General features: G+C 44.2%; 1 protein-coding gene across 2 annotated transcripts in view; it reads left to right on the top strand.

The window, feature by feature from the left end:
* The window catches only part of LOC125463477 (Na(+)/H(+) exchange regulatory cofactor NHE-RF1-like), a 104562-nt gene that overhangs the window by 58861 nt on the left and 30448 nt on the right, over positions 1–15253 (top strand). The window contains exons 2-3 of one of the 2 annotated variants that reach the window (XM_048554757.2): positions 5569–5748; positions 12490–12643. In XM_048554757.2, the coding sequence (XP_048410714.1) occupies positions 5569–5748; positions 12490–12643 (334 nt within the window). The remainder of the gene's footprint in view (positions 1–5568; positions 5749–12489; positions 12644–15253) is intronic. The other variant, XM_048554758.2, reaches the window with a different exon arrangement.

The following is a 15253-nucleotide window of genomic DNA, read 5'->3' on the forward strand; positions in this document are numbered from 1 at the left end:
TACCAAACATCTCTACTTCTGATCTTCTAAGAGAGAAGTCATTCGTAAAGCCACTGAAGATTTTTGAGCCCAGGACACTACGATTTGAAAATTCTGCAGAGATGTCCTAGAGTTGAGATAACTGACCCTCAACAACCACCAGCTATCTTTCTTTTTGTGCTAGGTACCACTTGAATCTTTGCATATAGCTCTTATTTGTGTCTGCTAGTGCCACGGCTTCATTCTTAACTTCTTACTTGTTTGGTACTGCTTCCAGGTCAAGGATCACCACAGTGCATGAACTAGCATTTCGTACTCACCAATGACCACTTTACATTTAATGCACAATCTTAAGCTTTTCAAACATACCTGAGAAAATTTACGTATTTAAAAATTACAATTCCATTTTAAGGGAATTAAAGGTTTCCCCTCAGTTATTGGTAATTGAGTTATAGTCTGACTCTTGCAGCACAGGTCAAGCAATGTTTATTTGCTGTGAATTGTCATTGCTGTAACATGCATGTAGCATGTGCTAGTGCCATGAAAACACAAATTCTTGTTAATGGGAGCTGTTTAGGAATAATGGATGTATTTCCATAAAGTGGATGCATTCCCTGATTTTTGTTTTTTTAAAAGAATAATTAATTAGGGCGGGAGTCAGGACCAAGGACTCAAAAGAAATGCATCCACTCACTGAGTTTCTGCTTGGCCAGGCACTTCCTGTACAGGACCAATCCTTTAAATTACAGCTTTGGCAACTTGCTTGGATCAGAAACCTAAATATCTGAAATTGCTTCCTGTACGTCACTTTTCTGACTCTGCTCAACAGCAGTGTAACTTTCCAGTGGGAGTTTTGTTAAAGCCTTGGATGTCTTCACAAGCTCCTGTGAGCAGTGTAGGCAATGTTGGAAGAAATTGCAGCTGATGTTTGAATGATGTTGATTGCCAAAATAAGTTACTGGGAATGATATTAATTTGTCAAAGTTTCTGTCCCTCAGCTTCAGCATGAATCCAGCCTCTTGGCAGTTTAGTTGACTATTATGTCACAATTCTGTCATGGCCAAGAACGTGCTGTTCCTAACAGGATGTGAGAGTGGCAGGGGCTGGGAGGAGATGATCAGTTGATGGTTACCAGTTCTCATTCTTGAGAGACAGTGATCCCAGAGTAACTGTGTCAATATATACGAGCAATGGTCTGGAATTTAGTACTGGAAAGGGCAGTGGAAGCAGAATCATTTGCAACTTTTAAAAGCAAATTGGGTTAGTACTTGGAGAGAACCATTTTAGAGTGCTATGATGAAAAGAACAGGGAAATAGATATAATTTGATAACTCTTTCAAAGAACCAGGACAACTATGATATCCTCAATGGCCTTACCTTGTGCTGTGAGAGGCTTTGATTTGAACTCATTTTGTGATTGAATGTGGATGTTCCGGCTCCTGCTGCCACCAGCGTGTTTCAGTTATGATTAACATGAATTTGTTAACTTATAAGTGTACATGAAATTTGGCTGCTTATATCCATGCCAATAACTTGATAAAGACCATTTGGTCACAAAAAAAAGCCATGCTGCAAGTAATACTTGCTTTGGGTGCATGTAGCATTCCCCATTATTCATTATAGTTACAAAACAAGATCCAAATGCCAGCCAGTGATACAGAAACTGTTACTTACAAAGTAAAGTTTTCTCTACACAGCCCTGATCAAACAAACACAGAGCAGGTACAACATGGAGTTAGGCAAGTGTAAAGAATCCCCCCCATACTCTGTCTACTAAGCACTCCCAAGACAAGTACAGCATGGTTAGATCAGGAATCAACCGATGATCGATTGTCACAGAATTGGAAATAGGTTGATGAGAAAATGTGTAGACGTTTATGTGGAAATTTTGAGAGTTCTTGTGACATGGTAGTGTCCACACCTTTGGGACAGAAGGCTTGGGTCCAAGTTCACTGCTCTAGAGGTGTGCAGTAACATCGCTGAACAGGTTGATTAATAAATATAAAAAAGTGACTGAGCAGTTCTATATAATAGAGGAGCTATTCTATTGAAGAGAGATGCGACTCAGTGAATTGATGGAAGCCGTGTTGAACGCTGAAGGACATCTTGTTCCACAAACTGCAGTATATAACTTCCTGACATCACACACATTACAAATTTTAAAACTAGTCTCGATCTCTCTCTCTCCCTCTCTCTCTCTCTCCCTCTCTCTCTCTCTCTCTCTCCCTCCCTCTCTCTCTCTCTCTCTCTCTCTCTCTCTCTCTCTCTCTCTCTCTCTCTCTCTCTCTCTCTCTCTGTGTCTATATATCTCTCTCTCTCTGTCTATCTATCTCTCTCTCTGTCTATCTCTGTCTCTCTGTCTATATCGCTCTTTCTCTCTGTCTCGCGCTCTTTCTCTCTGTCTCGCGCTCTTTCTCTCTGTCTCGCGCTCTTTCTCTCTGTCTCGCGCTCTTTCTCTCTGTCTCGCGCTCTTTCTCTCTGTCTCGCGCTCTTTCTCGCTGTCTATATCGCTCTCTCTCTCGTTGTCTATATCGCTCTCTCTCGCTGTCTATATCGCTCTCTCTCGCTGTCTATATCGCTCTCTCTCGCTGTCTCGCGCGCTGTGTCTCGCTGTCTCGCGCGCTGTGTCTCGCTGTCTCGCGCGCTGTGTCTCGCTGTCTCGCGCGCTGTGTCTGGCTGTCTCGCGCGCTGTCTCGCGCGCTGTCTCGCGCGCTGTCTCGCGCGCTGTCTCGCGCGCTGTCTCGCGCGCTGTCTCGCGCGCTGTCTCGCGCGCTGTCTCGCGCGCTGTCTCGCGCGCTGTCTCGCGCGCTGTCTCGCGCGCTCGCTCTCGCTGTCTCGCGCGCTCGCTCTCGCTGTCTCGCGCGCGCGCTCTCGCTGTCTCGCGCGCGCGCTCTCGCTGTCTCGCGCGCGCGCGCTCTCGCTGTCTCGCGCGCGCGCGCTCTCGCTGTCTCGCGCGCGCGCGCTCTCGCTGTCTCGCGCGCTGCGCGCGCTCTCGCTGTCTCGCGCGCGCGCGCTCTCGCTGTCTCGCGCGCGCGCGCTCTCGCGCGCGCTCTCGCTCGCTGTGTCTCACCACCAGTCCTTAAGATTGTTCTTCTGAGTTGCTGTTTTTAATTAACTGTCAGAGTGCATATTACCCCCACTTCCTATGTGTACTCTGATTTAGCAAGGGCAGGCACAAAACTGTGGTGAAGATAAACCAGAAATAGTGTTTATTTCCCATGCTTTTAAAGGCCGAGGGATGTCTTGCAATATAACACTTCCGAAAATACAACGAAATATGTAATTGGAAAGGGTCAAGAAAGTGACGTAATTAGTAATGACTTACTTACACATATAAAAGTTTTTGCTTTTTAAGATCGAGTCCAGTGATGGAATTGGCAGACTGGAATTCCTTTGTGAGGGAGGTCAGTGGTCTAGCCAGCGTTGAGTTGTAGATCCTTTCTGCTCTTCAGAAATTCCTTTTGAGGGTCTTCTGGGGGCATTTTGCTGAAACATGACTTCCGCTTCACTGTTTTAGTGGAGTTTGAATTTAAAAGCTATGCACAAATGCTGGTTGGTGACTACTTTTTTACAAGCCCATGGCTTTTCCTGTGTAACCCAGAGTTAGGGGTATTGATTATTGTCACCACATAGAACAATACTTTCCCACTTTTTTATGGTCCGCAATTCAAAAATTATATTCTTAGAGTTAGTTGGGTTCAGTACTGAGTCGTGTGATCAAGTCTTTGGCTAGGTGGCAGAGGTGGGGTGAGGGAAAATAGTTACCATCAAATCAAAAAAGCTTGCACTGCAGATAATAATGGCTCATTCCACAAGTTAAATAATAAGTTATCAATGTGGTTTATAACAAAAATAGAAATCTCTGGTAAAAGCAGGTCAGGCAGCATCTGTGGGAAGAAAGCAGAGTTGGTGCTGCGAGTCCAGTGACTCTTCAACAGGTTTTATGAGATTGGCATAACTTGCAATTCTGCCGTATAGGGTGTTTTCCTGGAGATTGTTCTCTCTGTAATGGCTTATAGTACAATAAAAAGTATCCATCTTGCCTGAGGCATGTGAGGGATTGATTGCCTAGCTGACAATGTTTGAGAAGCTACCCAGAAGTTGCATGTTAAGTCGGTTCACAGGAATGTGACAGCAGTTTTTCTAAACAATCACTAATCATTTAGATAGATACAGAATAACAATCAGTTTTTATTCCGGTTATGATATTGTGATACTGGTGTGCTCAGACATAGTCTCAGCGAGCCAAATGGATGAGCAAAATTAGGAGAGTTAAGTTGTCTCAGCATTGTTTTGTTAATGACTGGTGTGGCATGGGTCTGAGAGTTGCGAGTGGGGTCCCACTGCAGAGATTCAATTCCCTTAACCAGCCTGAACCAGTGCAGTACTCAGGAGAGTACTGTACTGGTGGAGGATTGGCACTGGCATTGAGTAAGTGCTGCATTATCACAGGCCAGTGCTGAACGAGTGCTACTTCAGAGAGCACTACAGTATCAGAGGGTCAGTTGGGAAGAAGAACTGCATGATCGATTGGGTCACTACTGAGTTACTGTAGTACTGATGGAAAAGAGAGTATTTGAGGCAATCCTGCACTGTCATGTCCGTGCTGAGAGGGCGCTCCACAGCTGGAGGGTCAGTGCCAGGAAATTATTGCATTGCTGGAGGATCAGTGCTGGGGATCACTGCTTTGCCAAATGGTCAGTGCCAGGGGATTGTCGCCTTGCCTGAGGGTCAATGCTGAGGAATGGATTCTGCATTCAGAGAACTGCCATACCTCAATTTCTGATGACCATCTTTTCCTGTATTCCTTCTTTCACCTCTCTCTCTCTCTCTCTCTCTCTCTCTCTCTCTCTCTCTCTCTCTCTCTCTCTCTCTCTCTCTCTCTCTCTCTCTCTCTCTCATTCTCTCTCTCTCTCTCTCTCTCTCTCTCTCTCATTCTCTCTCTCTCTCTCTCTCTCTCTCATTCTCTCTCTCTCTCATTCTCTCTCTCTCTCTCTCATTCTCTCTCTCTCTCTCTCATTCTCTCTCTCTCTCTCATTCTCTCTCTCTCATTTTCATTCTCTCTCTCTCATTCTCATTCTCTCTCTCATTCTCATTCTCTCTCTCTCTCTCTCATTCTCATTCTCATTCTCTCTCATTCTCTCTCTCTCATTCTCTCTCTCTCTCTCTCTCTCTCTCTCTCTCTCTCTCTCTCTCTCTCTCTCTCTCTCTCTCTCTCTCTCTCTCTCTCTCTCTCTCTCTCTCTCCCCCCCCCCTCTCTCTTTCTCCACCACCCCCCCCGCCCCCCAACTTCTGCTGGCTGAGGTTTTTATTTCTTTTGCTCAGCTATTTCGGTTTTTTAATTAGTCCTGGCCTTTTAGGTCTTGAGCAGCTATGGTTCTTGTGAGCAATATGAGCTCTGTTTTCCTGTATCTGCCAAATGGAGACCATCCATTGAATAGAGCAGAGGGCAATGTATCTCCTTCGATTGCTCTGCTTTTTAGTTGTCCTATTCTCATGTGGAAAATACTTGAAATTCTGACTGTTTGTGTGATGTCTGCACTGTCCTTGAGCACTGGCTGTAAGGACATTTTGGTCTTGTGATTTCAGGACATGTCTGACCCCCCAAAGGAACTGCGTCCTCGTCTCTGTCGTATGCAGAAAGGTGCCAATGGTTACGGCTTCAATCTGCACAGTGAGAAGTCAAAGATCGGTCAGTATATCCGGGCTGTGGATGCTGACTCTCCTGCAGAACGTTCCGGACTGCTGCCTCAGGACCGCATAATTGAGGTACCCATCCCTCTCTCTCGTGCTTTCACTTGCGCGCTCTCGTTCTATTGAAATATTCAATTGGGAAAACGCCATAATGGAGCCCACCCTTGCCAGTCAGGGTCAATGGATGGTGATCCAGGGTTGGAAGCCTTGCCACGGAAAAAAGATATTTTGAATGAGCTGTTTAATTAATCCACTCTTGCCCGTAACCAATGGATTTTATCTGATAATGCTAGGACCAGCTCAGGTCTGATCTGAGAGCCTTGGGTACTTGATTGGCCCTTGTATGCCTTGGCTGTCCTTTTGGATAGGAGCAAGGCGGTTTGTGTGATTGCTTGAAGGGACCCTCATCCTAAGCTTGTCAGTCAGTGATATTGTGCAGTTATTGTCACCAATCATTACTGTTTGTTCTGAAGTGTTTTGGCATGGGAAGAATGAGAATTTTGTGCCTGGTGTCCCTATACTTACACTACAGCATTGGTTGGGAGTATGCCATTTATCACATTTCATTGGTCATCAACAGCACTGCCAATCAAATTTCATAGACCATATTTCCAATCCTGGGTGTCTGAAAAGTGTTTCCAATATCTTACAATCAAGTTGTCCCTCACTTCCCCCACCCCTTTTCTCCCCTTTTTTTCCCCCTTGCATGCTCAGTCTTCCTTTCTTTTGCGCCCTTGCTTGCTCGTGCCCACCCTTGTTGGCTCTCTCTTCTTCCTTCCCATCTGTTGATAATCCTTTTCACTCAGTCAGTTATTTGATAGCCATAATTTCCTGACAGTGTATTTCAGTTACTCTTAGACCTTTCCCCTCTAATATCCGGGTCTTATCTTTGATGTCTCGGTCAATCTTTCTTCCTTGGTTCTAATCTCTCTCTCTTCCTATTCCTGGAATGCATTATTGAGCTCAGGGTCTTGTCAACACACTTACCGCACACTGCACTTTCCTGCTTGGTGGTGCAAAGTTTGGTACACTTTTTCTAGGTGGGGGCTATCAGCAAAATTAACAGCAGTTACTATCTCCAAGTCAGAATTGGAAGTATCAGGGAGAATCAGTCTATTCCTGATCTCATGCTAACTTGACAATGTTGCTTTTATTCCAACTCTGTCTAATTTCTCACTAAGTGCCAAGCAACTCCTTCCAGTTTCAGTTGACTCAATTTTTCTCAGTAATCTTTTGTATGAAACCTAACAATGCCTTTTGAAAGTCGAATCTGCAAAGATCATTCAGGGTTCAATTAGAGATCGTTTTGTGAAAGATAAACCATGTTGACAATCCCTAATCAACATTTTTATTTTACTCAGTAATCACCTCCTCTGTGCCCCACACGTTTTGCAATCTTGCATCACCAACGTTGAACTTTCTGTTCTGGGATTTTGCTTCCTTTTTTTGTTTGAATGCTTTAATACAAAATTTGTCTTTAGTTTCAAACAGGCAAAAGAGAGGGGGGAAAGCATTAATTTCATTAAGCTGGTTGAACGTAAACAGCATTAATAGATGGTGTTTAATCTCAGCATGTAATTTAGTGTTTGCTGTAAGATTTGGTTATTTGTCTAGAATCCACCTTGTGTGAATCTTTATTGACGAGTATTAATATTCAGGAGTTTTAAGTGGAATTTCACATCCAGTGAAAGATCAGGGACACTCTATCAGACTTGGGTGACTTGGAATCTTTCAAAACAGTTTACAAGGTGTCTTGTACTGAATTTTTTCATACAAATAATCCTGACAGCTTTCTTCACATCATGATTTCCACACATGCAGGGGAATGATTGACCAAACATTTAATCTTTCTTTGGCTGAGGAAAGGATGTGTCTAGATGACGGAAAATAAGTCTGAATTTCTGTTTAATACCCCATCAGCTATGCTAGGTAATTTGGCACCGGTATGGAGGAAATGAAAACATTCCCTCAGGACTGCACTGGCGTGTTGGTGCAAATGACTGCTTCTGTTAAATGTTGCTCAAAGCAGTAGTTTTCCTAAAAGTTTATTAATAAACTGCATCATGTCATTTCACAGTTTTTGTGTCTCTCTGCCAGTGGAACATTTACAAACCGTTATTGGAACTGTCAAAAATTCCATTCACGCAATGAGCATTTATAGACCTGCATCTCTCAATGCCTTCCATGAGATGACCCCTGTGGGAATTATTCTGATTCTTTCTTTGTCTTTGGCTTCTGTTAGCTGTCAGATTTTTAAAAAGCACCACCTACAGGGGGAAAAATAATGGGAAAGATGCTAATTTTGACCCTTGCTTGTCTCTTTTGATTTCTTGATACATCTCCACACTTCCTACATGCTACTTTGGCCTTTTTAACTTTCTCCTGTTCTCCACTTAAATACTCTACCTTTCTCAGCTGGAAACTTGTATTCATGTAGCACAGATTTATGTGTATATTTTTTCTATAGATGGGGCAATTTGCTGAATGCTTGCAGTTTTTTCAGTTTTCAGTTTAATGGTAGCTGTGTACTTGAAGTGATATTTACTGCTGATATGGCTGTAGCGGTGTGCAGGGCTGCTAAAATAAGCACTGCTTTGTGTTGCAAAGTGAGGGACCAATATCTGGAACTTTGCTGCAGGCTATTCGTGTTCAAGGGCGCACTTGCTTCTTCTTGGTCACGTCATTTGCTGTTCTGTGGGGCTAACAGAAGGTGACCAAGAAGATCCTAAAGAGTAAAGTCTGTCTGTGGTGTTTATGTTGACAACTCGATTCAGATAATAACTAACAGGCTTCATGGGAAATGAGCAACGAGGGCTCTAAGGTGTTGTGTGTCAGTGTCTGTCTAGCCACATGATCTTAATTAATTTCAAATTGCCCTCGTTGTTAGTGATGGGCCTGGAAGCACAGTACTGTACCCTAGTGTTATACAATGGCAATATTGGAAAGAAACAGATTTTGCCGCAGTGGATGGTAAAATTTTGAATTCAATAAAACATGTCTAAAATTAAGAATCTACTGCTGACCACAAAACTATTGTTAATTGTCAGAAAAACCCATCTGGCTCAATAGTGTCCTTCAGGGAAGGAGTTCTGCCATTCTTATCTTGTCTGGCCTACATGTGACTCCAGACCTACAGCAATGTAGTTGATTCTCAACTACCCTCTGATATGGCATAGTAAGCCACTCAGTTGTACCAACACTGCAGAGTCTCAATAAACAAATGAAACTAGACAGACCATCTGACATTTACCTAGGCATTGGAAAAAACGATGTGAGAAACTGTGCTCCTAACCCTGCAAAGTCCCCCTTACTAACATCTGGGGGCTAGTCCCAAATTGAGAGAGTCATATCACAGACTAGTCAAACAACAACCTGACATAGTCATACTCACGGAATCATACCTTACAGACAGTGTCCCAGACAGCACATCACCGTTCTGATCATGTCCTGTCTTACTGGCAGAGACCCAGTGGGGATGGTAACGCAATGATATTCAGCCAGGAGAGAGTTGTCCTGGGAGTCGTCAATATTGATTCTGAACCCCATAAAGTCTCATGGCTTCAGGTTAAACACTCCAGGCAAGGAAATCTCCTGCAGGTTACCACACACTGTCCTCCCTTGGCTGATGAACCAGCTCTCCTCTATGTTGAGCAACACTTGGAGGAAGCACTAAGGGTGGAAAGGACACAAATGTGCTCTGGGTGGGAGACTTCCATTGTCTGCCATCAAGAATGGTTCAGCAGCAGTACTACTGATTTGAGCTGGTTGGGTGCGAAAGGACATAGCTGTGAGATTAGATCAGTGGCAGGTGGTGAGGGAACCAACAAGGGAAAACATTTGAACTCAGTCTTACCAATCTGCTGACTGCAGCTGTATCTGCCGATGACAGTTTTGGTAAGTGACCATCACACAGTCCGCATGGAGACAAAGTCCTGCCATCACAATTGAGAATACCCTCCATGTTATGCCATATTATCACTGTGCTAGATGGGACAGACTTTAAACAGATCTAGCTACTCAAGGCTGGGGATCCATGACTTGCTGTGGGCCATCAGCAGCAGAATCGTACTCCAACACAATCTGTAACCTTTTGGCCCAGCATACCCCCTACTAATCTTTTGCCATCAAACCAGGGGATCAACCATGATTCAATGGAGGGCATGCCAAGAACAGCATCAGCTATACCTAAAAATGAAGTCCTAACCTGACGAATTTACCAAATGGGGCTATTTGCATGCCAAACACCATAAACGACAAGCAATAGAGCTAAGCAATCCCACAACTAATGGATCAGATCCACGTTCCACTGTTCTGCTATAACCCAGTTGTGAATGCTGGTGGACCGTTCAACAACTCAGTGGAGGAGAAGGCTCCACAAATATGATGGAAGACCCCGACACATCAGTGCAAAAGATAAGGCTGAAGCATTCGTGGCAATTTTCAGCCAGAAGTGCTAAATGAATGATCCATCTCTATTTCCTCTAGTGGCCCCCAGCATTACTGATACTGGTCTTCAGCCAATTCAATTTCACTCCACACGACATCAGTAAATGGTTGGAGGCTCTCGATACTAAAAAAGCCATGGGCCTGACAACAATTCATTAATAGTACTGAAGACTCATCGTCCCAAATTTGCCATTCTCTTAGCCAAGCTATTCCAGTACACTTACAATACTGGCATCTGCCCAACATCGTAGCAGACTGCCCAGGCAGGTTCTGTATTATTTTAAAAAGCAGCTCAAATCCAAACCGGCCAATTACCACCCCATCATCTACTTTTGATCGTCGATTAAAGTAATGAAAGGTGTCATCAGCAGTGAAATCAAGCAGCACCTGCTCAGTAACGCCCAGTTTGGGTTCTGTCAGGACCACTAAGCTCCTGAACTCGTTATAGTCTTGGTTCAAACATAGATAAAAGCTGTAAAATTCAGAGGTGAGTGTGACAGCTCTTGATACCAGCGTTGGATTCAGTTGAGTGTGGCACTAGGGAGCCCTAGCAAAACTGAAATCTATGGGTTTCAGGGGCAAACTTTCCACTTGTTTGACTCATACCTGGCAGATGGTTTGGTTGTTACAGGTCAGTCATCTGAGCTCCAGGACATCGCTGCAGGAGTTCCTCAAGATACATAGTGTCCTCAGCCCAACCATCTTCAGCTGGTTCATGAATGACTTTCCCTCCATTGTTAAGATCAGAAGTGAGGGTTGTGTTTTTTTGTTTTGCTGCTGCTGCAAGGCACAATTTTTAGCATCGTTTGTGAACCCTCGGATACCGAAGCAGTCCATGTTCAAATGTAGCAAGATCAAGATGATATCCAGACGTAGACTGACAAGTGGAAATTGACATTCATACCACACAAATTCCAGGCAATGACTATCTGCAGTAAGAGACGATCTAACCACCATCCCTTGATATTCAACAATCTTACTATCATTTAATCATAGAATTCCTACTGTGAAGAAAGAGACGATTCAGCCCAGTTGAGTCTGCACGGATCCTCTGAAGATCATCCTACATGGACCCATACACGCACCCATAACCCTGCATTTACCACAGCAAATCCACCTAACCTGCACACTGCAGGGTAATATAGCATGGCCAGCCCACCTAATGTGCTTATCTTTTGACAGTGGGAGGAAGCCAGAGCACCTGGTGGAAACCCATGCAGACAAGAGGAGAATGTGAAAACTTCCATCTAGACATTCGCTGAGGGTGGAATAGAACCCATGTCCCTGGTGCTGAGAGACAACAGTGCTAACCATTGTGCTACCCTGCTGCTCCCTACTATCAACATCTTGGGGGTTACCATTGACCAGAAACTCAACTGGACACATGATATAAAACAGTGACTGCAAAAATCAGTCAGAGGCAAGGAATACTGTGGCGAGTAACTCTCCTCCTGACTCCCTAAAAGCTTGAGCACCATCTACAATGCATAGGTCAGGAGTGTGATGGAATACTCCCCATTGCTTGGATGGGTGCAGCTCCAACAATACTGGAGAAGCTTGACGCCATCCAGGACAAAGCAGCCCACAACATCAGTGTCACATCTACAAGCATCCACACCTTCCACCACCGACACTTAATAGCAGCTGTGTGTACTATCTATCAGATGCACTGCAGAAATTCACCACAGATCCTCAGACGGCAGCTTCCAAATCCATGATCACTTCCATCTAGAGAAACTAGGGCAGCAGATACATGGGAACACCAACACCTTCAAATTCCCTCCCAAGCCACTCAACATCCTGACCTGGAAATATATTGTTATTCCTTTGCTGTCATTTGGCCAAAATCCAAGAATTCCTCCTGAAGAACGTTTTTGGTGCTCTGTCTACAGCACGTGGACTGCAGTGGTTCAAGAAATCCGCTCACCATCACCTTCTCAAGGGTAACGAGGGTTGGGCAATAAATTCTGGCCAGCCAGCGATGCCCAAAACCCCACAAGTGACTTGTAAGAAAAGATCTGTACCCTCCAGTATTGTACCTTCAGTGTCATATAGTGACAGATCTGTGCGCCTGTGACAGTGCTGTACCCTGAGTATGAATCCTGAAACCCCTCAACCCCCAGAGTCCCTACACCACAAGGACTGCAGCATTTCAAGAAACTAGCTCTAAGGTAATTAGGGATGAGCAATAATTGCTGGCTAAGTGCACCTCCCGTGAGCAAACAAAAAAAAAAATCCCCACCAGTAAGTATGGTTGTAAATATCTATTGTTACTGCTTTTTTCTTTGCATGTCTGTCTGTACCTTTTGTGTGTTTCTGGCACTCCATGTCTTACCCAAATCTGATGGACTCTGTATGTGTGTCTTACAGGTCAATGGTGAAAACGTTGAAGGGAAGCAGCACTCTGATGTGGTGACAGCCATTAAGACTGGTGGTACAGAGACCTCACTATTAGTTGTCGATCCAGAAACTGATGAATTTTTCAAGAAATGCAAAGTTTCCCCATCAGTTGCACATCTTACAGGTACTGGAGCAGCTATCCACTCCAAGCTGCAAGTTTGTTTGCTTTTGCATATTAGTTTAGATTAGAAATAGTTGTTTAGTTTACTTTATTTTCCTTGTTGATTTCATCTTGGTGAGCTTTACTAAGCAGTTTGGGTTGAGCTGGGGGTTTTGATTGTTTGTGGCCCCATCGTGGGAGCGATAATGATGAACTTTCACATTTCAGAGCTCGGCTCCCTTTCTGGGAAACCTGAAATTGAGGGTCAAAGCAAATGATTCTTGGTTTTTAGGTGTGATTGGTCCAGCAATGTGATGCAGTGCACGTAATCACCCACTTGGAGCCGTTGTCTTTGCAGGCAGGGCTTGGGTAAGATCGATACCCCTTCTCTTCCTCTTGTGGGTGAGAATGAGAAGAATTGTGCTGGGTGTTAGCAAGAGACTTGATGTTCCACCTCCTTACTCTGTCCCATGGGAATGCGAGAGGTTTGTAGCAACTGCAGTTGTGCCACTCTGAACGTTGGACATGACATTTCTTCTGCCAGGCCCTGTGCTAGGTGCTTTTCAGTCACCAGAGACTATGATAGCTATTGTGCCCGTTCAAATTGCTGCTCAGAACGTATGGATGCAGGGACTGGATTGGAGGTTGTGTAAGAGAAGCTGTTCTGCCTAAGGTGGGAATCCTGTAAGCAAGATGAAGTAATTTCCAAACATGGCCCATTGGTCTGTTCTTCAATTGTTAGAGTGGTCATAAAGTTTTACATCTTGAGCACAGATTTAAGCCTTGGTCCCAGCCTCCCCAGCTTTTTATTTGTTGCTTTGAAGATTGTTAATGTAACAGAGTCGAGTGTGTAGACAGAAAGCAGAGGAAGAATTCTTGTGTTTGAGGAATCAGCATGCATTGAGAGCTGAAAGTGTTATTGGGCAAAATGGTGAAGCTGGTTCTGACTGGATGAGCTGGAAATTGCTGACTATCTGCCTCTTGTTTGAGTTGACTTGGCCTGGGAGTTCTTTAGGAAGATTTCCATAAGGTGTCTGCTGTTTCTGGAAGCTCCTTTTTTTTGGAGGGAAGGAGCATTGCTGAGATATAGATTGTTATCCCAAGTTGAGAGGGTTTGGTGAAGTTTACATATATCTAAACCCTTGTTGATCCATCTGAACATTAGTGAAACATAGGCTGTAAGAAGCCAAAGCCTAGTCATGTGCCTCTTCTCAGATATGCTGTGTAGTTGTCCCCTTAACTCTGTGGTAATGTACGTTGCCAGGATAAAGAGCGGCGGGGGGATGGGGGGGTGGTGCAATATTTCTTTTCAGGGGATGAGAGTGTTAGGTTTAGAGAGAGAGCAGAAGCGGTAAGCACATCTCAGTATAAAGAATAAATGTTCATTTGGTATTTGATGGATATAGAGGAGCGAATGAGCCGGTGATCTGTTTTGCAGTTGTCTGCACTGGTCATCACCTTGGTAATGAGGGTATCCTTTTTGTCTTGGGATTGAACAACGATATAGTCAATGTCATCCCAGTGCTTTGATCCTCAGAAGTTTGGAACTTTGGTGGAATGCTATGTTGGCAGTGACATCTGGTGTTCCACACATTTGTTGAGCAGGGGAATTCTGTTGGAGTTGCAGTTCAACAGGCCTTCCTTTCCAGGGTTGGAATCGTGCACAATAAAGCAAAGGTCGTATCTACGTGTGTGCCATAGTTGTCCAAAAGGATCTGTTGCTGAACATCGTCCTCTGACTGACTTAATGTATAATGCAACGTCAAAGGCTGTAGAAAGGGGCATGCAGTTAACTTTGTCCCAACCTGCAATCATGTAGGATTTCTGATCTCAAATCAATGGTCTCTGCTGATAGCTGTGTGTATTAGGTGAGCTCATAACTGTGATGCCCCTCCATTTAGCTCAACGAAGGCTGGTGATGACTAAGGATATGGATTAAAGTTGTCCCAGGGAAGTTGTACCTTATTCAGAGTCTGCTTCGTAGAGTCATAGAGCTGTACAGCACAGAAGCAGACGTTTTAGTCCAACTTGCCCATACTGACCAGATATACCAAATTAATCTAGTCCCATTTGCCAACATTTAGCCAATATTGCTGTAAATCCTTCCTATTCATATACCCGTTTCAGATGCACTTTAAATGTTGATGTAATTTTACCAGCTCCAACACTTCCTCTGGTAGCTCATTGCATACATGCACCACCCTCTGTGGAAAAGGTTGCCCCTTAGGTCTCTTTAAATCTTGCCCCTCTCACCTTAAACCTATGCTGTCTACTTTTGGACTCCTCCACACTGAGAAACGTCCTTGCCTATTTATCCTATCCATGCTCCTCATGATTTAGTAAACCTGAGGTTCCAGTGCTCTGGGGAGAAAGCTGCAGTCTATTCAGCCTTTCCCTATAGATCAAACTCTCCAACCTGACAACATTCTTATAAATCTTTTCTGAACCCTTTCAAGTTTCACAACATCATTCCTATAGCAGGGAGACCAGAACTGAATGCAGTATTCCAAAAGTGGCCTATCCAATGTCCTATACAGCTGCAACATGACCTCCCAACTCCTACACTCAATGCACTGACTTGTAAAGGCAAGCTTATCAAATGCTTTCCTCACTATGCTGTGTATCTAGGACTCC

Source organism: Stegostoma tigrinum, chromosome 22 (assembly GCF_030684315.1).
Source record: "Stegostoma tigrinum isolate sSteTig4 chromosome 22, sSteTig4.hap1, whole genome shotgun sequence".
Lineage (NCBI taxonomy): Eukaryota > Metazoa > Chordata > Chondrichthyes > Orectolobiformes > Stegostomatidae > Stegostoma > Stegostoma tigrinum.